The 23,391-nt window shown below is 42.5% G+C and overlaps 1 protein-coding gene across 3 annotated transcripts; it reads right to left on the bottom strand.

Annotated features, from left to right (window-relative positions):
• Positions 1 to 1,492: 1,492 nt before the first annotated feature.
• mxra5a (matrix-remodelling associated 5a) lies at positions 1,493 to 22,560 on the bottom strand. 3 transcript variants are annotated; one of them, XM_026158219.1, is made up of 8 exons: positions 22,470 to 22,560; positions 13,362 to 13,591; positions 13,063 to 13,192; positions 12,043 to 12,433; positions 8,099 to 11,896; positions 6,476 to 7,391; positions 6,029 to 6,355; positions 1,493 to 4,236 (listed from the first exon to the last, which is right to left on the bottom strand). In XM_026158219.1, the coding sequence occupies exons 2-8, from the start codon at positions 13,550 to 13,552 to the stop codon at positions 2,646 to 2,648; spliced, it is 7,344 nt and encodes a 2,447-aa protein (XP_026014004.1). In that variant the 5' UTR covers positions 13,553 to 13,591; positions 22,470 to 22,560; the 3' UTR covers positions 1,493 to 2,645. The 3 variants fall into 3 exon arrangements, with proteins under 3 accessions (XP_026014004.1, XP_026014002.1, XP_026014001.1); XM_026158217.1 differs by lacking the exon at positions 22,470 to 22,560 and adding an exon at positions 13,821 to 15,223; XM_026158216.1 differs by lacking the exon at positions 22,470 to 22,560 and having other exon boundaries at positions 13,362 to 15,223.
• Positions 22,561 to 23,391: the final 831 nt, after the last annotated feature.

The raw sequence follows: 23,391 nt of genomic DNA, 5'->3' as shown, positions 1-23,391 counted from the left end.
CAGCTTGTCTCAGTCTCCCAGTAAATAAACTCGTCCCTTTTTCAGTCTCTCTGATATGATTTAGAATGAGCGCGAGCATTCAGCTCAGTGTCTTTGTCACAAATGAGCAACCTGCCACATTAACACTCACAGTTAGCTCAAAGCTCCAAATCTCATCATTACGATGAGCTAGTGCTGCTCTCATTGCAGAGGCATCTGTACGTCCTTATTCTCATGGTCCAAAGAGAGAAAGCATTTTCTTCTCTTTAACCATTACATTTATCTTCTCTGCTACGCAGCCATGAAGTGCCTCTCACCCAGCTTAGGGTTCATCAGTCAGCTGTGACATCATGTGACAATCTCTAGTCATCCATAGATCACAGCAGATTCTCCATATATTGATGTTTCTGAGCAGGAGGGCACATGCTTTCATTACCACTAATCCCTGAAGTAAGGGTCCTTTTCCATTTCCTATGATTTGACTTCCCTTTGTAAATCATCTGAAGTCAGAGCGGGTAAGCACAACAAAGTAACAGGTACATATGAAGAGCATAAACACCCAGAGGAGAGGCATTACATAATCCTGATCAGTGAGAAAACCACAGTTACAGCAGGAGGAAACCATCCGTGGTGGCATCTCCAAACTGTAGCCTAGTACCTCCTGGGTCACAGACCAAGACTTCAAGGTTATTCAGTTCTGCATTTAAATCTTTGTAGCCACATTATTAAAAACATGCACCATTGCATTCCAGTCATTTTACTGGTGAAAAAGCTGCACAGCATTTGAGAAGTTGGGTGGTGTACCACAGTTGAGTACTGCGCTCCGGGAGAGTGGAAAAGCACTTTAGAAAATCTGTCCGTTTACTGATTAACCCTGACAATTCTGATACCAGCTGTCACAAAAAGAGTAGCTGATGCTAAAATTCTCATAGTGGGATTGTTTTAGGACATATATGCTAATCTAATTGATTTCCTCACAGCTTTGCAGACTGTGGCTGTATTCCCCGAGGCGACTCAGCGTAGCTGCGACCAGCTTCCCTCGTCCTAATTGCAAAGTTCGATCTATAAGGCCAGCTAAACAAAAACTGCACTCTTGAATTATTTATTTAGAGTTAGAAAGTTATATTTCCAAGAAAATACTACAAACATTTTTAGCAGAGTGGCAAAACATTCTTGAGTCATCACTTTTTCAATTTGTTCCCTTTCCAACCTCAGCAGAAATAAAGGTTTTGTTTTTGAGCTTAGTGGAAATGTGGAGGAATTTTATATTCAAATAAGGAAAACTGCTACGCATCACAGTCTGACAGACACAAATTATTTACATATAAGAACGTAGTACAGTGTCAGCACTCTGCAGAAGCAGATTCAAAGATGCTCCACGTTGCTGTGAGTTATTGAAAAATCTGCACCAAGGTACAAAAACATGGAAATATTCAGGTTGGGCCTTTATTATGAAAAGCACAGGATACCAGCAGTTTCAGCTTCTTTAAATAAAAATACAACAACAACAAAATTACATATATTCTCAGTCAATTTTATTAAGTTCAAAAGTATTTCACAATTAAATGAGCTGTTTAGCAATTCTTTACAGGCTGACATCATCTGTCCTTGTCAGAAATAACTGTTCCACTGAAGAAAAGGTACACATACAGCTGGGAATATATGCTCACTGATCAACTGGAGATCAGCCAAAGGATAAAATGTTTTGTCGTGATTAACTTTGAGTGGAGCTGATAGAGCCAAAGCCGGATAGTTTAAGGCCGGGTCTGCAGAGTAACTCTTTGCACAGCTTTGTCCCGCCAGGCTACATTTTAACATGCTGAACAGTTTGGCAGTCATTGGCGTAAATGCTAATTATTCCAATGTTGTTCATTTAGCACCAGTCTCATGTAGACGATTGTGGTTAGGCGTGATCCATCTGTCATAACCTGCACATCGCACCCCGGCAGCATCATAAGCAGCTGAGGTAATCACAAGCCAGCAAAACAAAATCGCTGTCCACATATTTAGTTTGAATACAAATGTAGATTTCCAATTAACAATTATATTACAAAAGTTTAGAAAAATAAATTAAAGCATTGCACATCCTTGATAAGATAAGCATCTTATACTAAAACGAATCAACATCATCTTCACTTCTTTACTGAATAAAAGAGTCATTTTGTGTTTTGCATGCTGGCATGCACGCTCCACGTCCCTGAGTCACTTGAAACAACGATGTTTTATATTATTTAAGTCTATCTTTATTACAGTATTTGTCTTGCACATAGCAGGTGAACACAGCTATTCTGCTTGATAGTGTGAAGTGCCAGCACAAGACAATTACTTTTGCTTTCTCTTTCCAGTTGTGTAGGCTAATTACCTCACAATGTAAAGTGGCCTGAGGAAATCGTTGTTGTGAATTGGTCCTCTATAAAAAAAAACAAAAAAACTGCATATATTTCCTACATGCTTGAAATGGGAGGTTTGCAAAATGGTGAAAACTGTAAACTGGCACTCGGTGTCTTCAACTAACGGCCTCTAAAGAGCAAACACTCAAAGCATCACTGCAGGTTTTAATCAACTCATCATTATAACTGAAGTTATTACTACATGTGGTGATTAAACACTTCCTTTTAATCAGGCAGTTGTTTGGGCAGCAACAGACGAAGAGGAACGGTGACATTTTAGAACACGTTGAGAACTGTAGCTTTAGAGTCCAAGCCAATGGCGTTTCTGGCTGTGCATCGGTAGATGCCAGCATCTCTTTGTGTTGGATTCTGGATGATGAGGGAACCTTGCGGAAGGAGGTACTTGTTTTCAAAGAGCTTTGGCTTTGCATTGGCAGCCAGACGAATTTTGTCAGGTGTTTCCCATGCTACCTCAACTTTAGGGATGCCAGTTGCTACACAGTTTAACTGAACAGCAACTCCACGTTTAGCATAAGTCACAGAGGGAGGGCCGTTAGTAATTTGAGGTGCGTATGCTATTACATTTACCACAGTGGAGAGCAAGGAGCTGCCATATTCATTACTAGCTCGGCAAACGTAGGGACCCCGATCGTGGACTGACACTTGTTGAATGGCAAGGGTTCCATTGGGCTGTATGGCGTATCGCCCAGCTCTCTGTGGTCTGCTGAGGACGACTCCACTAGGCAGAGTCCATGCTAGTCTGAGTGCTTCACCAGTGGTTTGACAGTGAAGCCAAAGGTTTTCCCCATTCATGACACTGACAGGGGAATTATATCTGCTGTTGATCTCTGGTTTTTTTCCTGGGGACAGTGTAACAGTATGCTCCACAAGCCCCCTTGAATTATGTATCAGACAGCGGTACATACCAGCCTCAGCCATAGAGGGGTTGCTGATGATCAGCAAGCCGTCAGGCTGGTGGAAAAACTTGGAGAACCGAGCACCACTACGCAAAGGTGTACCACTGGGCAGGATCCAGGTGACAGGCAGTAGTATTGAGCCCTCAAAGGAGCAATTCAAAGCCACAGCATTGCCTACACTCAGTGACTGAACATTTGCTTTGGGAGCTCTAATTTGTGGCCTCTCATCAACTGTCTTCACATCCAAGTTGACCACCAACCTGACCTCTCCTCCTTCATTACGAGCAATACAAACCAGCTGCCCCGAGTCTGTCTCCTTGGGTGAATGGATTTCTAAGGTACCATTCTGATGAACTACCATTCTATTGCTGTAATATGGAGCAGAAAGGGTCAAATTTCCTGGCAGAAGCCAAGTGATTCGAGGGCTGGGGTTTCCATGTACATTGCAGTCCAGCAGCTTTTGCTGATTCTGAACTGCGGTTACTTTGATAGCATTCAAAGTTCCTCTTAACCCACTGATCACTGGAGGTGTTATCAAGACTTCGAGTCTGGTAACTTCACGGTCCTGTCCTGCATTGTTTCTAGCTATGCATGTGTAGTTACCTTTATCAAAACCTTGGATCTTTTGAACTACCAATGTCCCATCATCCAGAACCTGGTATTTGTCTAATGCAGGGAAAATCACTTTGTTTAAAGGGGATAACCATGTGATGACTGGCGCTGGTTCACCTTTGGCATTACATTTCAGTGTAGCTTCGTTGCCATAGAAAACGCTGACAGTCTGTGGGTCTTTATTTTGAATTTTCGGTGGGGAGGGTGCAGCTTTGATCTTGACTCTGACCTTCATCTCATCTTTGCTATGTTGGTTTTCCGCGTAACATGTGTAGTCACCTTGTTCTGGCATGCGAACATTGTTGAAGTAAAGTGTCCCATTGTCAAACACCACATACCTACATGTAGTTCCAGAAGAGAAGGATAAGAAATGGTTACTCACTGTTACACTTTCATGACTGGATTCATTGGTTGGCAACAAAGAGAATGTATTAAATTAATACAACATATATAATTACATTATTTAAATTTAAACTTCACATATTCATGTCACATGAAGTTCTTTTCTTACCAAAGGAAAAATAACTAGTGATTACACCTGATGTTTCAGTCTGACTGAAATCTGTTAATTTAATTAAATTTCAGTTAATTTCTATAGCGCCAAATGACAACAACAGTCGCCTCAAGGTGCTTTATATTGCACAGTAGACCCCTACAATAATAGATACAGAGAAAAACCCAACAATCATATGACCCCCTATGAGCAGCACTTTGGTGACAGTGGGAAGGAAAAACTCCCTTTTAACAGGAAGAAACCTCCAGCAGAACCAGGCTCAGGGAGGGGCGGGGCCATCTGCTGTGATTGGTTGGGGTGAGAGAAGGAAGACAGGATAAAGACATGCTGTGGAAGAGAGACAGAGATTAATAACAGATATGATTCAATGCAGAGAGGTCTGTTAATACATAGTGAGTGAGAAAGGTGACTGGAAAGGAAAAACTCAATGCATCATGGGAATCCCCGGCAGCCTACGTCTATTGCAGCATAACTAAGGGAGGATTCAGGGTCACCTGGTCCAGCCCTAACTATATGCTTTAGCAAAAAGGAAAGTTTGAAGCCTAATCTTGAAAGTAGAGATAGTGTCTGTCTCCTGAATCCAAACTGGAAGCTGGTTCCACAGAAGAGGGGCCTGAAAACTGAAGGCTCTGCCTCCCATTCTACTTTTAAATACTCTAGGATTTCTCTAGGATGGTAAACTGTTCTTGAAGTTCACTGAGAGAGAAAGAGCTGTGCAGGAAGTGTGATTATGTTGTGGTGGAAGCAAAACAGCCAAAGTCAGAGGGAATTAACGATGTTTATCAAACATGAAGATTAGTTTGGATCTTCTTTTGCTGCTGGTTCAGTGAATTTTGGATGGAGAGAGACAAAACCTGCAGCATCAGAATCTGTGAGACGTCGGCCTTCAGCACCGACGGCGTGCCTGTTTACGTGCGGTCGGGTGAACGATCCACGCTCTGTGTTTATATCTTTGTGTGGTTGTTGAAATAGTTTAGTGAGCTTTGAGCACTAGAGACTCGACTAATCGTTTCCAAGGGAGTCTAGTTTTAATGAAATGAGACCAATGACATAAGACACCTTTCAACATATTTATGGGGTAGTTGCAGACTTTTCATAAGGCAAACTAGCAAAGCTATGTTTTTAGTCATTTTTGTTTAAATGGATACAATTTATTGGAGCAATATTGTACTTTTAAATAATTCATTTACTTGCTCTGTAGCTGCTCTTGACCCCATGGTGGCAGAATTGTTTAAGTTACAGTTAAGTCGAGTTCTTGCAGCAAAAGGGAAAGCACAGAGACAGAAAGAAGATTAGCTCGGTTTTCTGTAATAATGCCCAGAAGTTCATGAAACAGTTAAAGGAAGATGGATGTTCAGTCATTTCTCTAGTGACTAGGTTCCCACACTCACAGATCCTTCTGATAAACAAAGCATCACCACAGAATAGAACTTCATTAACCCTGGAGAACCCATGGGGTCGGATCTGACCCCATGGGTTCTCCAGGGTTAAAAATGGTTAAACTTCCATCTACACAGAAGAACTTGGATCAGACAGCACAAATGCTGGCTGGTGAAGGTGTTTTCCCCCTGTGTTAGACACTGGGAGCACTTTGTAGAAGTTAAAACAGCTCGTACCTGCGACTGCGCCCCTCAGAGACACCATCGCTCTGTTTGACTGGGTTAACCATCGTGCCATCCGGCAGAACCCAGCTGATCTCCGGGTTGGGGAGGCCAGAAGCCACGCAGTCCACCGTCAGGTCCCCACCGTACAAAACCTCCTGACTGGATCTTTGCTGCTTCTGTTCGATCTTGGCTGGTCTGCTCAGCACGTGTACCCGCAGCAGCACGTGGTCGTCGCCCATCTTGTTACGAGCCACACATAAGTAATCGCCACTGTCCTTGTCAGTCACTGGATGAAGGCTAATGCTGCCATTGGGAAACACTTTGATTCTCCTGTCAAAACTGCAAAAAACAAACAACCAAAGTTGATGCATATGATTAATAATTAAGATTGCTTTGAATGATTTCTAATGACAACACTTAGTTTGAGCATTTTGTTTCATTACAAGATTTACGTTTCACCTGTACTGAGCATCTACTAGCTTCTTAGAAGGTGTCCTCCAGAGGATTCGGGGCTCTGGCTGTCCTGTTGCCACACAGTTTAGTAACAAACTACTCCCATAGATGACATGTGTTCTTTGGGGTGATGATAAGGTGATACTGGCCTTGGCAGAGGACAGATTCTTCCTTATGTTCAGGATCACAGTTCTCCTGCTGGATGCCACTGTGTTACTGGCTGAGCACTCGTATCTCCCAGCATCTCTTTTGCCCACATGCTGTATGTAGAGAGTCCCATTGGGGAAAACAATTAGGTTCTGTCCAGTGTCTAAGGATGCAGTGAGCTGTGCACCATCAGGTGTAAACCAGCGAATAACAGATGGAGGGGAACCTGTAGCAGTGCAGTGGATGTAGGCAGGGCTGCCTTCTGAAATGGTGGCAGTCTCATGATGTGACTGCTGAATCACGGGTGGCAATGCTCGGACATGAAGACGTACTGAAACAGAGTCAGTTCCAGCTGCGCTGCTGCCAATGCACTTATAAATCCCTCTGTCTGTATAGCGGGCCTGGCTGATCCGGAGGATCCCGTTATTTCCAACAACTACGTGCTGCTGAGACGGAACAGAAACGGAACCAGCAGCTACATGGACGTAGTTAGGGAGTACCCATGTGACCCGGGGCGCAGGATGCCCTTCCACTTTGCATTCCACACTGACTTTGTCACCTAGATGCACAGTCATTTCTCTGTGCTGAGGATGCAGGACCCGCGGAGGCTGAGACAAGACCACAAGGTTGACCAGCATCGTGTCCGTGCCGTACTGGTTCTGCGCTGTGCACAGGTATTGGCCTCCGTCTGTGAGCTGTGTGCTCCTGAGGATTAATGTACCATTTTGGTGGACCTCAAACCTCTGGACCCTGGTGTTCTGAGGAATATTCGCCCCTGCAAAAGTGGACAGACACAAAATGCACAGTCTTTTCTCAAACACAGAATAAAATTTAAGATGAAAATAATTGAGAGTATAAAATATTTAGCGTAAGAGAAATTGATGTCACATTTACATAGTGTACAAAAATACAATAAATGAGAGGACTTATTGAAAAATGCAAATATTTTAGTGTGATTGCCAACCGTGGAAAAAACCCCCGTACCATATAAGAGCAAAATAGTTACTTTTAATTATGAGCAGGCTAAAGGCCCTTTTAAAAACTCATATCATAATAAAGTAAGTAAGTAACATAGATTATAAAAATGTTACAAAATTCAAGACTATAACCATAATCTTACAAGTGCATCATCTACATCATAGCATCGTCAGTCATGGAGGTTATATGGAAACACATCTACAGTAATAAGGAATGTCTGAACATACTGATATGCTTGCAAATGTTGCTGATAATCTGCTATTTGATATACTATGTGCCAATATTTCCAATAAAACATCTTTGCAAGCTATATTTATATAAGTCTGCAGGTAGTTACATTTTGCTCTGGTTAACATTTCACTACATCAAAATATTTTTGGATGTTTCCATTTGAATCAATAAATGATATGTTTTCTATTTTCATAGCCATGTTTCAGCAGACAGAAGTATGATGGCTCTGAAAATGTATGGAAAAAAGAATGAATGAGGTTGAGTCATACATACCACTAAGAGCTTTGGTCCATGACAGGAAGGGCTTTGGGTCACCTTCGGTCTCACAGGGAAGTTGAGCATCTGTTTCAGCTTTAACAGTGAACGTCTGGAAATGAGTCTTAGTTATCCTTGGCTTTCCTCTTGGAACAGATCCTTGTGTAGGTACCTGGTGCTTCCTGGACACATTGTGAGTACTTGTTAACAGTGTCCCTCTATGTGGATTCGTTTGGACTGTAGCAGTCGGAGCAGAGGTGACCGACTGTAAGACGATCTGTCTGCCAGTCAGACGTGTGCTAGTTGGTTTGTGGTCTGCCGACTGGGCTGTGGGCTGGAAGTTTAATTCTTTCCGTGGCTCTGATATGTTAATGATGGGGTTTATTTGTTGGTCTTCATTATGGCCGACTCTGATCCGGGGAGTCTCCTGCATGCTGGTCCTCAGTGAAGAGTCCATCTTGGCTTCTGTGGAAGATATTTTGGGAAGTGTGGTATCCACTGTCACTTTGACACGCATTATAGGATCAAGCCTCGGAGTGGCAGGAGAGGTAGGTTTTGCTTTAAAGGTACTAGCAGTAGAAGGAAAAACATTTTCATTTAGAGCTTCTTTAAGATTCTGAGCTACCTTTGAGGGTTTACTTTGACTAGAAGTATAATGTGAATTTTCAGGTACTGCAGAAGTCTGTGTAACACCCAGAGCTGTCTCCAAATAATCCTTGGAAAGTGTGCTTGGTGTCACAGTCAAGTCACTGGGAGTGTACCCAGAGGTTGTCTTGATTACTTGGTCGATCAAAGACGTGGAGGATGGGGACAGCGGTGCCAAAAACCCCTCCCCACTCTCATTCAACAGCATCCCCTCATTAGTTGTGTACTGCTGGCCCAGTTGGCTCTCCTCCACATTGCTTTGCAGTTCTAAAGTGTTGGTGGCGTAAAAACCCACCAACAAGCTGTCAGAGCTTGGCAGAGGTCCAAGGTCACCCATAACACTTGACCTTTGTGTCTCCTCAGGAAGCCTAATAGGTGGAGCAGGCGTGTTTATAAGCCTCTGCAAAGTGGCCGGTGTTGGTGCACTGAAGTGCTCTAGTGGACAGTCTGAAACTCCAAAGGCTGCTTGAGAGGTTGTCTTTGTATCACCCACTTCTGGAAAAGTTGCTGGAAGCGATGGTGCCGCTAACGTGCTTTTTAATAATGGCAGATGGCTGTCCTTTGTTTGGAGGAAAGAAGCTGGTGGGGAGGAGGGTTTAGTGGCTGCCTCGTGGTCGTGCCTGGAGGCTGTGCTTTCTTTATGACTCAGTTTTCCTGATGACGCTTCTTGGCTGCCAGTGAATGGAACAGTGGTACTGGGATTGGTTGCTGTAACTTCTGAGGAAGCTATTTTTAGCAGTGTGGAGGGAGTGGTCTTGACAGTTGCTGGGACAGCTTTGGCAGGTGTGATGGCCATAGACGGGACAGATTTCACAAGCTTTTGTTTCCTTCTGTTTGGCCTCCTCCTCTGACTCCCATTCCTTCGCCTGGAATTATGTTGTTGGAGGCGTGGAGGGGATTCAGAGCCTTCAGAGCCAGTTGTTGGAGATGCCCTTGCTACAGACTGCAAATCATCAGATTTTATGACAGGCTCACTAGGATATTTTTCTTCTTTGCTTTTCGTTGATTTGTTTGGATTTACTGAAAGGATCCTTTTCAAAAAGGGTTCGTTATCATTCCTCGAACTGGCAATAACCTTTAGTCTATCTGTATTGACATGCCTCTGTGATTCCTTGGACCAATCAGCTGTTTTATCCTCATTAACATCTGTGTTTGTGAGCGACTGCCAGAACGTGACAGCATACAGTGGAACAGATGTGGCCTGTGGGGAAAACACACTGTTTGAACTTGTGTGTAGGTCTAAGACCGCATCGTTGGATGTCTGTGCTGTTGTAGCTTGCATGCTGTGTGCGTTGTCTATAATGTTGCTGTTAGATGTCACACGTTGTGTGGCCTGGTCTTGTACATTTTGTTTATCAGTTTTGAACAGCGGATTGTGTACAGGAGTGTGCAGCGTCCTGAAAAAACCCTGCCGTGCCTGCTCAGTCACACTGTCTGCTGATCCTTTAGTAGCTTCATTTGACTGCGTTGTCCCCTCTGCAGCTTTCCTCTCTGTTGTGTGCTGAGTTGGGACTGGTGTCACAGCATTTTGAGCCTTTCTATCTCTAATCTTGGCCAAAATATGAGCCCATTTCTGTGGATCTATTTTACCTTTCGATATATTAATCCTCCTTGTGTTGTCAGTAGGATTCTTCCTGTCTACAACACGCGATCCTCTTGGTTGCTGAAGCATTGGGGGCTTCCGCCAGAAGTGCCTGGACGGGTGAATGCCCCTCCTGCTCGGGACCACACCTCCTGGAGTTCTCCTTCTCAAAGGCTCCAGGTGGCTCACTGGAGCCCCACCCTGAGTGCCTTCAGTGTCCCCTGATGCTTCTTCTGTGTCTTCTGTGGGGATTTTAATTTGAGTGTTGACTCCTGAAGCTGACTGAGGTGTTGCTGGAAACTTCCTGAAGTTGTGCCTGATAACAGCGAGTTTTGTGGCCAGTGTATCCACACCATGTTGATTCATGGCAACGCATTTATAATAACCACTGTCTAATAACTTGGACTGTGGAATATGTAGAGTGCCATTGGAATAGACTAAAGCTCTGGATGAGTTGGCTTGGAAACTCACGATGCTGCTGTTTGGCAGAATCCAGTTAATTTCAGCATCGGGGGAGGCAGATGCAGTGCAATGCAGGGAAATAGGTTTGCCTACAAATACCTCACTAGGTTTGATTGATGTTTCGTCCCTCGGGGGAGGGCTGGAGGATTCCTGCACTGTCAGATAGAACGGCAAGACAGCAAAGTCTTCGTGAGCCCTGGCGATACAGTAGTAACTTCCTGCGTCTGTGGGGCGGACAGCCTTAATAATCAACGTTCCACCGCGGGACACAGACAGTCTGTTGCCTGGACTTGAGTACGGTGCCTCCACTTTGGAGCCATCTGGCAGCATCCAGCGAATAACTGGTTGACCTGAACTGTGCACGCTGCAGTTCATTCGAGTTTGCTTTCCTAGGATAGCACTGAAGACTTTATGACTGGTGTTTGTTGACTCAATCGTGACCCATGACCTCTTCTGTCTTTGCACCTCCTCCGTCTCCACCATCTCTGAGAGCTCTGTGCTCATACTCAATTTTGCCATCCTGGCTGACGACTGAAGCCGGTTCAGCTGAAGGTTCACAGATGTTTGCAGCAGCCATGGTGGTTGGGCTGTTATATTAACTTTGAGACCTGTGTAGTACAGGGCATCTTTCTCAGAGTCCTGTCTGTACATATGGGTTTGATGAAGGTCTTTGCTTAGAATAATTTCCCTCTGTAAATGTGCTGGCACACTGCTGTAGTATGCTATGAGCCTCCACAGTTTTTCATATTTTTCTCTATTAACTGGACAGTCCAGATCTACCGCCACTGTGATGTTGGTCAGCTGAGGCTGACTGCTCTGCTGCCAGCTGATCTTGGTAAGCTCATTAGACTTGCTAATATTACACATCAGATCCAGCTCATTCCCATGTTCATCAGATAGGCCAAACGAGAGATTTCCAAATGGTTCTATAAAATCCTCTGTGGTCAAAACCTCACTCTCAACATCCTTAGGTGTGGACATCCTGTGAGGAAAGGTGATGACGGGGCTTCTGCAGACCAGGTTCTCCGCATCAAAGAGGTCCTTTCTCTGGAGGTGTCTGGGAGACGAGCACATGGGACACAGCTGGCCACTAGGAAGGGTCCTATCCTTTTTACATTTTACAACACCTGGGCAAAGAACAGAGCATGAGCGTTATAAAATCAGATCATCACGTCTCTTTGAATATTTTATGCATTTTGAGTCTTAGTTTACTTTAACCATCACAAAAAGAAAGCTCTAAATATAATTGCAGCGTACATATTAAAAATACCACCTGGAAACTTTTTATTCCAGTCATGGAGCCGCCTCATGCTGCAGTCACAGATCCAAGGGTTTCTATGGAGGTACAGGCTCTCCAACTGGGGCATGGTCCCTACCAGCCTGGAAGGAAGTGTCACCAGATCATTGTCTGACAGGTAGAGGTGCCTCAGAGTTGAGACATGAAAATGGCTTTTCACAGTGAAGGTGGTGAAGGTGTCTGGGTGCAGCTGCTGAAGCTGGTTGCCCTCCAGCTGCAGCAGCCAGAGAGAAGTGAGGCCCTGGAAGGCGTCTGGATGGATGTACTCCAGCTGGTTGTGATCCAGGTGTAACCTGGCCACAGACCACAGACCGTGGAGAGCGTGCCTGCTGATCTCCTTCAGTTTGTTGTAGCTCATCTTCAGCATCTACATCAGTGAGCAGGGAGAACAGAGAACGTCTCTATTGCTCATCATATTAGAGTACTTCTAGTTACATACATGAACCAGGCATCAAGGTTCAGCATCAAGGCACATATACATCATACAGTTTGTATGTCAGTGCTTTGTTTCATTAACATTTCAGGGAGAAATTTGGGATTTAAAATTACACAATTTTTACTTCATATCTTACAAATTCTTAGGAAGAATCAGGAATTTGTCCAGCAGATAAAATGATTATTAAAGTTGGATGTCTTTTGTAAATTTCGATTCACAGTTTGTCCCAGGTTCAGATATCTTTTGCTTTTTTATTCCTAAAACTAGACTGTGTGGATAAATCTAAGATATTTGCACAATCTCATTTAAGTGCTCGTGTTGAATTAATCAGTAATATGTGCTGACTCTTTTGCACATTAGTAAAATAGTTATTATTGTATTAAAACCGAGCATTTTAGGAGATATAGGCTTTATGTATACACTCATAATCATATGTGTATGTGAGATACCATATGAGAGATTATGAAAGGCTCAGACTAATATGGATTCATCATTAAAATTCACTGTTTTGCTCAAACAACAATCCCCCTGCCACCATTTATTGATTTAGGTCATTGCACCTGAAGTGAACTGAGCTCCGTGAACGCTCCATCAGGTAGCTGGTGAAAGTCATTCCCATGAAGCATGAGCATCTCCAGCTTCCTCAGGCCCATCAGTGATTTGTCAGTGATGTTATTAATTTTGTTGAACCTTAAATAACAAAACCAGAGTGGAGAGGATAACAGACATGAAACCAACTCATGCACTTCCTAAGCCTCGGTCTTTACATAAAGCATTTCACTGCATTAAGTGTTTAATCCAGTCACTGACAGTTTAATAACCATGCTAAATCAATGCTACGGATGCCAGAGCGACTGACCCCAGGTTCATGTGTTTCACGTGTTTGGGTATAGCTGCTGGGATGGTGAGAAGGGAGCGGAAGGTGCAGTGGAGCTCGGTGGGCTGAGGGCAGGAGCAAAGTCGGGGGCAGAAGCCACAAGTGGCAAGAGGAACAATAATCAGCACCAGCAGAGTGTTTAGGACGAACTGAGAGGGAAGATCCATCTTCATCTGCGGGATTATCCGTCACAGCAGCTGCCTGTAAAGTCACTATAATGACAGAACAATGAAAAGAGTACAGAAAAACCCAGCTGCTCACTTTCTGGTGAAAAGGCTCGCCTGAGATGTCAGTCATAATCTGTCAAAGGTCAACTTTACTTTCAGCACTTTCATCCCCCATGCATGACTTTGAGGCTCTGCTGAATGATGCACATAGCGCTGAAGCAAGGTTTCATAAACGTCTGCTTGAAGCACTGCAGTCAAATGCAGATATCCTTACCTCCTCTCCTGCAGGGGGGCTCCTGTGTCCCATTTTAACGACACTGTTAAAACCGAAACTTTAAGATGACGTGCTGCAGAAAACCCCAAAAAGCAAAAACGATTTTAAAGTACAGTCCTCCTGATCACTGACTGCTTTAAGCAGTGACCCTGGTTGTGAACCTCCGTCGGGGAACGAGCGGTGAGTCTCCTCCAGGAGGAGGGGCCAGCGAAGCCCGTGGAGGAGAGCGTAGACGCTGAAGGACGGAGCAGCGATGTCACACCGCTCTCTAACAACTGCTGAGTGTTTAGATATGCTTCGTGAGTCATACTGAAGCTATTGGGAAGTAGATCAACGCTGGAAGCTGAAAGAATGAGGAGGAGAAACTGTTGAACTACACAAACTGAACAAACTTTGACATTTAGGCTGCTGCTCGGACCGCAGCCTGTTAGCCTGCTCTTCACATTACTGCGGGGATGTTTTATGAGTATCAGTGGAAAGCATTTATATCTGAGCAACACACGTGACCTCAGATTAAACCCTAAAAATGCCATTGAGTTGAGCGCCATTATAATAGTGAACGCATAACCATGTTTTAGTTCTTTCATAGTAACACTACTACTCCATTAGAGTACCATGGTTTAAAAGATGGTTAAAGCTATTTTCCCCTTTTTGTACTCTCCCACATGCTGCTCGGACAGCTTTCATTCCTCCTTTAATCCACGAGAATCCACACTGATCATATTTAAAGGATAACTGAGAGGAGCGAGGCTCAAAATGTGCGAGTGGTCGTTCCAGCTCACAAAGGTAATATGGAGTTACTACAGTTTATTATCGTAGAGTCTTACATAAAAGCTTGTTAAGCCATAGCTGCAGTTGCAAATTAGTGAAACTTAATAGGATTTCTTCATTATTAACACATCAAATTTGGACTGATCCATCCCATAATGAACAAGTCTTTCATCTCCTTCTAGAACACACAGGCTCAAGAAACTAAGTGAAGCACTGAGGTAAAGATTTCTCAAAAAGGGAGTTGTTCCAGGTAATGAGTGGGTGTGGAGGCTTTTAGAGCTTCTCCTTCTATTAAATGTAGACCAAGGGTGTCAAACTTAGGCCCGAGGGCCACATCTGGCCACCGAGATAATTTCATCTGTCAATTATGAACGACACCTTGGTATGTGGGAGCCCTGCTGAGAGCCCTGCGGACAGGGGTGGGACTTTATTATGATGGGCAAACCATGCGGCCAATCACATGCAAAGACAGTCTGGGATCGTACCATTTTGTGAAAGAAGGAAGGGGGGCAAAGTTCTGAGGACAGATAATGTAGTGGTACAGGCCAGGTCCACAGAGAGACGGGGAGTCGGGTTTAAAAGCATCGCGTCGGGAAACAGTGAAGAAATGAGTGAAAACATGAAATGATGTTGGTGAGTGCAGAACTGATGCAGTGATGCCCGTTTTTATTTTCAGCCACAGGTCTTAAACCTCGTGTGTGTTCTCCGCTGTAGCAGTGAATCCATAAAAGTAAGGCTTTTATGAAAACACTGAGTAAAAATTGCTTCATTGAAAAAGCCTGAATTTATAGTTGAGTGTTGAATATTCCACAGTCAGCATGTACAAAGTGTTTGAATGGCAGAGACACAGGAAGCACAGAGGCTCAGTGTGAGTCTCACAGGTCTGAATGTGCCTGAAGCCGTTCACACTTCTTTGATCTGCTGCTCACTAGTTTTTATATGTTTGACACCTTTTCCTGCCTGATGGCCGTTCACACTACACACAGTCAGTAAGCAATAAACAATTCAAGGACAGAAAAATGTCTATTTTTCGCTTTCTAATATCTAAATTTCAGGCTTTTAAAAACTACAGTTATTAAAAACAAAAACTGGACAGTCGTCTGAGCTCTCAGAACGTTTTCTGTAATTTTGCACATTTATTTCTTACAGTTTAAGTCCAAAGAGTCGTGCTGACAGATTTCTTTCTGTGTCACAGCAGCTTTTTCTTTATCACGTAGAGAAACAATTAAATATGAGCTGACAGAAAGAGGAGTTTCACTGGTCCAGCCTACTCAAGGTCAAACTGACCAGTAGAACCAGTGCTGCCAGCATGCTGCAGCTCGCATAACTGAACTGGTTCTTAGATAGTGCTTTTCTACTCTACTTTAAGTGCAACTGTGTTACATGCCAAACGTACTTGTAGAAACTGTAGACTGTCACAGTGCCAGCAGTAATCCCTCTTCCCCTCCAGTGTAAGGAATTAGGAGTTAGGCCAGTTCATTGTGCATTATTATAAACATTTCAAATCCAATTGTTTTGATTAGAAGTCGAAGATAACAGAAATTTTGATGCAGTACTGAGCGTCTGGGTTTAGCTGATATTTGCATGCAGAGACAGAAGAACCGAAAGGTGGCATTACTGCTCGGTTTTCCCTAAACTCAAGCTGAATATAAAGAAAATGTAAACTAGTCATTCACACTGACTCATACATATAGGGCACAAAAAAACCCAGCAAACAGACAGACACGCATACAAGGCCTACTAAGAATGGGCCATAAACAAAAACACATAGAGAACACGCTGAAGCTCAGGCTTTGTAACGTGGTGGAGAACAGTGGAGGTGATGGAGCTCCCTCTGTTCCTGTTGCTTTTCTAACACAGTTGAGCTCATGGTTGATTCTTAACACCGGTGACGTTTTACTTTTAGGTGTGTTTCAAGTTTTCTTACAATCATTTGCAGCAGAGATTAAAAAAGACGACTTTTCACTGCATTAGAATAAATAATCTGTAAGTTCTTCTAAAAGAAACTGAGAATCATGTTTAGGCTGTACGTTTCTTTTTATTTTAGGGCCCAGTGTTTTCTGGTTTGATTCAGTCCTCTCATCATTCATTAACATTCAGACGAACTACACTGAGTTAGCTCATGGACACTGTGAATTGAGTAGAGCGGTTTTGGCCTCTGTCACATTTATTAGTATTTTTGCATATTTGTCACACTTACATTTTTCAGATCATCAAACTAATTTTAATGATAGATAAAAAATATTAAATCCTGGTTTCAGTTACTATTAAAGAAAAAACAAAGCCATATGTATCCAGCCCTGTGTGAAAGAGTAAATCCACATATGAGGTCTTTAATAATCAGCCAGCATCTTATCCTGTTATTGTAGAAGGTTTTTGCCCGTTTCTTTACTCGAGCTGGTCCCTGCTTGTTTTTAAGATTACGCTTGGCCCTGCTCTTCTTCACAATTACAGAGCAATCTCCAAATCATTGCTACGTTTATTGCTAAGATTTTAGAAAAGGTTGTTGCTGAGCAGCTTACAGATGTTTACTTGACAAACCGTCATGTTTTGTAGCACTCATTCTACTGAAACTGTCCAGTGACATTTTGATGCAAAGCGATGCAGGCGAGTGTTCAGCTCTGCTCATGTTGGACCTGACATCTGCTTTTGATACCATTGACCACCAAATTTTGCTTGATAGGCTGAAATATTGGGTGGGTGCATCTGCTTTGGAGCGGTCCACATGTTATGTGTGTGAATGATGCTTTAAAGTAAAAAACAATATATGCAGCGTTTTCTTCATTCCCAGTGTTTTCTTTTGCGTGGAAACCGGGTCAAATGGCTCTTTGGGTGTTAAAGGTTGCTGACCCCTGAGGTAGAGTATTAAGATGCTATATGAGAACAAGTCACATGATGAAATGAGCATTTCTCTCCCAGGTCTATGTCACTGCTGCATGGAATCACCTTTGATCAACACTCTCGATCCTTTTTCTTCTCCTCACCATAAAGCAGCTGCTGCCCACCCTGGAGCCTGGTTCTGATTAACGTTTTTTCCTGTTTAAAGACTTTTTCTTTCCTGCCACCAACAAGTGGTCGTTCATATAGGAGATCGACTGGTTGCTAGCATTTTCATTCTAATATCATAAGGTCTGCCTAACAGTAATAACACAATGAAGAATCTGTTGCTGTGAATTGTTGGTATATCAGTACAAATAAACTAAACTGATCATACAGGCTCACAATGATCAATGTTCAGATGTTCAATATCTTGATTAAAGACAGTGCAGCATTCAAACTGAATACTTCAATCAAACCAGACAGGCGGTCTTGGAAGGTGAAGCTGGTTTTATGGTCGGCGTGGTGCACTCCCTGCCAATTCAGGGACTGCCAAGCTGCCTGCAGCGAGCTGGTGAAGGCAGTGTAGAAAGTGTGTGGTACAATGGGTGATGCTGCTGTTGGTCTGTCAGCCAGCCACCGAACGGTTCTAACATATAAAGAACTGAAGTGAAATTTAGTGGTATAAAACAATGCAATACCTCTGTATAGTGCACGCAATAAATTAGATTTTGTTTCCTTCAGTTAGTTGGATAATACACATGTTTGCATTGAAACTTACAAAAACATTACAATATGTACCAAGGTGAGCTGTGCGGCAGGCAGGGGTGGGACCCAAACGCAGGACTCTGACAAGAAGAATTAACTTACAGTTTCAGCTTTATCCACTGGGAACTTAAACTCAAAAACAAAGTAGAAAGAAGCAAACAAAGCAAAGACTCTGGACACTACAAGCTCATCACTATACATAAACAAGAGCCCATGAAACACTCACTAAACACAGCTAACGTGGCAAACAGGCAAAGACTGAAGACTTAAGTACACCTACAGGAAAACAGCGGGATGGGAAACACAGCTGGGGATAATCATGAGACAGAGGAAGCAAAGCTGGATACACTGACACAGGACAGCAGACTACCAAAATAAAACAGGAAACACTAAGACAGAAGATAAACAGAGCAAGCCTGAAACAATAATACTAATGCTACTATTATTCTTGCATAAGTTTGCTAAACAAGCCAGCTGTTTGTTCAAAGTGGGAATACTGTTTTAAGTCTCTCCTAAATAGCAAATTACCCGTCGTAACAAACATACACATAAAAGTGAAATCTGAGATACTTTGACTCGAGTAAATTTGGATATTTTTAAGCTTTAATTAATGTCAAAGATGAACCATTTTGGTACGTAAACTATATTTCCTAGTTATTCTCTGTGACTGCATGCAGTGTACTAGTTTGGCATTTTTCCCTAAAAACATCTGTCATGGCTACAATTTTACTTTGAAAATAGTGAGTGAGAATAAAACTCCTGATTGTGGACTGAAAAGCTATAAACCTAGAATGAAAGGAAACTTACTCTAAAAGTTAATAAAAAGGAATGATCATGAAAAGACCAGAAGTCATGTTAGAGAGTTGTGAAGTAAACTGCTATAAATGTCACAGCTTGAGTCGCCTCCTCCACCCCTCCCATTTTAACTGTTATGGATCAGGATCTTACACGAGGTTATAACCAGTCTACTGAAAAAGACAAGGCGGAGAGAGAGAGTCAGACAAGGTCATGCTGTACAAGAAGACATGTGTTAACATTTGAAAGTATGTGTGAGGGTTACGAGGTCATAGAGAGTTTTCCATCCAGCAGTGAGTCACTTTTTCCTCCCCTCTCCTTCCTGCAAAGCTTTTTTCTGCAATGACTTAAAGTTCAACCAGTCTTATCTATTTCTCTACATTTTTTCTAATATCTGGCTTGGTTGTTGGAGGACAAAATCTTGTGGATGTGTTAATAAATCTTCAAGGATCCTGTTTCACATTATGCTGCTTTTCCTGCAGAAAGAATGATGAAGAACTTATCCCTTTATCTTCTGTTGGCTAGTCATTTTTGAACACAGGAAGATGGGATGCCGTGGCAGAAATTGAGGATTTCATCTTCTAAATTTCCAGCCATTAGGTTTCCCTTGGCGTTTACATAATGGCAAAGTGTCCAAATACTCTTTAGCACATGCTGTGGGACTGTTTTCTGAGGTGAATCGTCATAAAAAAGTCACCCTGAGCATATAGAGTAGAAAAGCCAAATGTCTGAGAGACATTTAGAGTGACTGTAAATGCAGGAATCCTCCTGATGCTCTTCAACTCTATCATTCTACAGGGTGGGCCATTTATATGGATACACCGTAACAACATGGGAATGGTTGGTGATATTAAAGTCCTGTTTGTGGCACATTAGTAAATGTGAGGGGGCAAACTCCTCAAGATGGGTGGTGACCATGGTGGCCATTTAGGAGTCGGCCATCTTGGATACAACTTTTGTTTTTTCAATAGGAAGAGGGTCATGTGACACATCACACTTATTGGTAATGTCACAAGAAAAACAATGGTGTGCTTGGTTTCAACGTAACTTTATTCTTTCATGAGTTATTTACAAGTTTCTGACCACTTATAAAATGTGTTCAATGTGCTGCCCATTGTGTTGGATTGTCAGTGCAACCCTCTTCTCCCAATCTTCACACACTGATAGCAACACCGCAGGAGAAATGCCAGCACAGGCATCCAGTATCCGTAGTTTCAGGTGCTGCACATCTCGTTTGTTTCGCCCATTCATTACACTAATGCCACTCTCCAGTGACATGCGGCGAGTGCTACACTGTGGGCTCTTGCTGAATGAAGCTAGGACAGCCACTGATGTTTCTTCATTAGTCACAGTTTTCCTGCGTCCACATTTTGGCAAATCCAACACTGAACCAGTTTCACGAAACTTAGCAAGCAGTTTGCTGACTGTAGCATGGGAGATGGGTGGTCTCGTAGGGTGTCTTGCATTGAAATCTGCTGCAATGACCCGGTTACTGCGTTCACCAGATATCAACACAACTTTGATCTGCTCCTCACGTGTTAACCTCTTCAACATGTCAATGGCTGTGAACAAAGAGAAACTTGTAAATAACTTATGAAAGAATAAAGTTACGTTGAAACCAAGCACACCATTGTTTTTCTTGTGACATTACCAATAAGTTTGATGTGTCACATGGCCCTCTTCCTATTGGAAAAACAAAAGTTGTATCCAAGATGGCCGACTTATAAATGGCCACCATGGTCACCACCCATCTTGAGGAGTTTGCCCCCTCACATATACTAATGTGCCACAAACAGGACTTTAATATCACCAACCATTCCCATGTTATTATGGTGTATCCTTATAAATGGCCACCCTGTACTATTGCGTCTCTCTCTCTTTTATACAAGTGCATATTCAGTCAAACTTTTTCCTTCATTTAAAGCTGAAAAGTTCCTAAATCAAGAAAAACCAGGTAAATAATTCAAAGGGTTACAATAAGTTCCAACTAAGCACAAAGAATGCAGATACCTTAAGTAGGTAACTACTTGTTACTGTTCTGCTACCTAGCAAAGTAAACTGCAAATAACACAAAAGGTAACTGATCTCATGGCCACTCGGGCAGGTTGAACTCAAATATTGGAGTCTAACATAAAATTTGACAAGTTTAGTAGTTCATACAAAAGGAATCGCTGGTTCAGGCAAAGATAAATCCAGAGTTCAGACAGGTATTTTCCACAGAAGCTCCTCTTCATCTGTTGGGTTTAATGGCAGTTGGCAAACCAGCTTAAAGGTGTATTACTGCCACCCACTGGATCAGGAATTTGACAGAAAAACAGACACGCTTATTACAAATCGCAAATTCCATCAGTTGGCCATAGATTTCACATTATATTTATTGTAAAGTTTTATGAAGACCTGAGTCCTATCCTGAGACGGGTGACTGATATTTCTTATTTCGGTTCTTGCTCACTTCCCATGACCATCATGTTTTTGAATTTTGTATGAATGCGTTCCTGTATCGATGTCCCAGTACTTCTGCCATATTTGCTGGATTTGACTATAACTTTTAACATAAGCTTTGCTCAGTGGTGTCTGTAAATCAAGTGATTGTAGTTTCGATGATTGTTTTGTCAGTATATCCACATCCTTGTTTCCTTCCACACGTACATGTGTGGGAATCCAAAGAAACTCAGTATTTACACACCTATTGTGCAATCTTTGCAAACTATAATATTTTTCATGTTAGCATTTTAGTTGCATGTTTTCCCAGACCCAAATCATTATCAATAATTTTATAACTTTAACTAATAACTTTTTGGATTATTTCTTTCTGCCCACTGCAAACCAAGCATTATGACCACCAGCTCTACTGTTTACACTGATGAATTATCTGCTAGTCTCTTCTTAATAGTTGAGGGATGAATACTGCAGGACCAATCCACTCAGACCTTGGATCTCGTGACCTATTTGTAAATAGGTAAATGTATCACTTTATCTGTATAGTGCTTCTTCATAAAACTCTGTGCTATATACTGAACAAGTGTATAACTGGACTTTCCTTTTATTGCCTTTTGTCCAAGGATGGTGTGACAAACACATAAGGATAAATAGATGAGTAAGTGACTGTTGAACAATACATGCTTTACAAAATATAAAGTAAACATAAGCTTAAAATAAGCATGAGCGTAAATGCAATTTGAAGTGCTGAAAGAAACAATTTTACATGCATGAACTTGTACCTGAGGCCTACAGGCAGAAATGTAGAAATCACAAGAAGTCCAGCAGTCAAACATATGCTGAGTTTGCACATGAAAACGGGGCTCTTTTTGATAAATGGTGTCCTACTAACAGAGTTAGTGATGATTAGTCCCTTTGTGAGTTAATGCTATTGGAGGACTTTAAGAATTCTTTACCTGATGGAGTAATAACGTTCTCAAACGAACAGAAGGTGATGTCAATGTCAAAAGCAGCTGTGGTAGCCGATGAGTTTCTGTTAACAGATAAAAATGTGTTTACCCCTTTTTCTCGTCCAGGCAAACCTGCAGCGTTGTATCCTGCACAGCTTGAGTCTAGTTGCCCCTCCTCTAGGCCAGTAAGACTACCCTCACCTCCACATGGTGAGCGTTAATGCTTCTACTGCCATAAAAAGGATCATCTCATTGCAGAGTGTCTGGCATTAAAGCATAAACAGCAACCCTCCTCACAACCAGAAGGGGTGGGACTGATTAAAGCCCTTCATCCTAAAAGGGAGTAATTTCACTGACTGGGAATCCAAAAGATCAGCAACTGGTGAAAATACTGAGAGACACGGGGCCTCTCAGTCCGTCATTAGAGAAGTGATCTTACCATTTTCTGAAGAGTCATTCTGTCAATCAAGTGTCATTGTCCAGGGAGTAGAACTGGGATCTCCACATTTTGCATTGCCTTTCAAAGGTATTAACTTCATCCTAGGTAATGACTGTGCTGGAGGCAAAGGCATGTCCGTTCCTGAAGTATTAGACAGACCCAACCCGAGTCTGGAGTCTACCTCGGCTCAAGACCAGCCTCTGTACTTACCCAGTCAGAAAAGTGTGACCCTGACTTGGCTGATTCCTTTAAGAGGTCAGATCCCCTCGGCACTTACAAAACATTTCTTCTGGCCAGGTCTAAAATTGGATGTCATTTGTTACTGCCATACATGACAAAACAAACTGACAAACCAAAGAATCCCTCTGGCTCCCCTCGGTCCTGTCCCAGTAGCAGAGGAGCCATTTCAAAGAGTGATTGTTGACTGTGTGGGACCTTTACCTGTCACGGGGTGGAAAGGGACAAGTTATCTAAGTTTTTTTACTGTGCATGTTTTTGTTGTGTTTTATCTTTTTAATGTTTTAATATTGTACATTGGGTTATTTTTATGAGTTTTACTGCATGTTTTAATGGTATTTATTTGTTGACTTGT

The sequence above is a fragment of the Astatotilapia calliptera genome, chromosome 23 (genome assembly GCF_900246225.1).
Source record: "Astatotilapia calliptera chromosome 23, fAstCal1.2, whole genome shotgun sequence".
NCBI classification, from domain to species: Eukaryota; Metazoa; Chordata; class Actinopteri; order Cichliformes; family Cichlidae; genus Astatotilapia; species Astatotilapia calliptera.
Note: the sequence above shows the minus strand (reverse complement) of the source record. Positions and strands in the feature narration are given on the sequence as shown.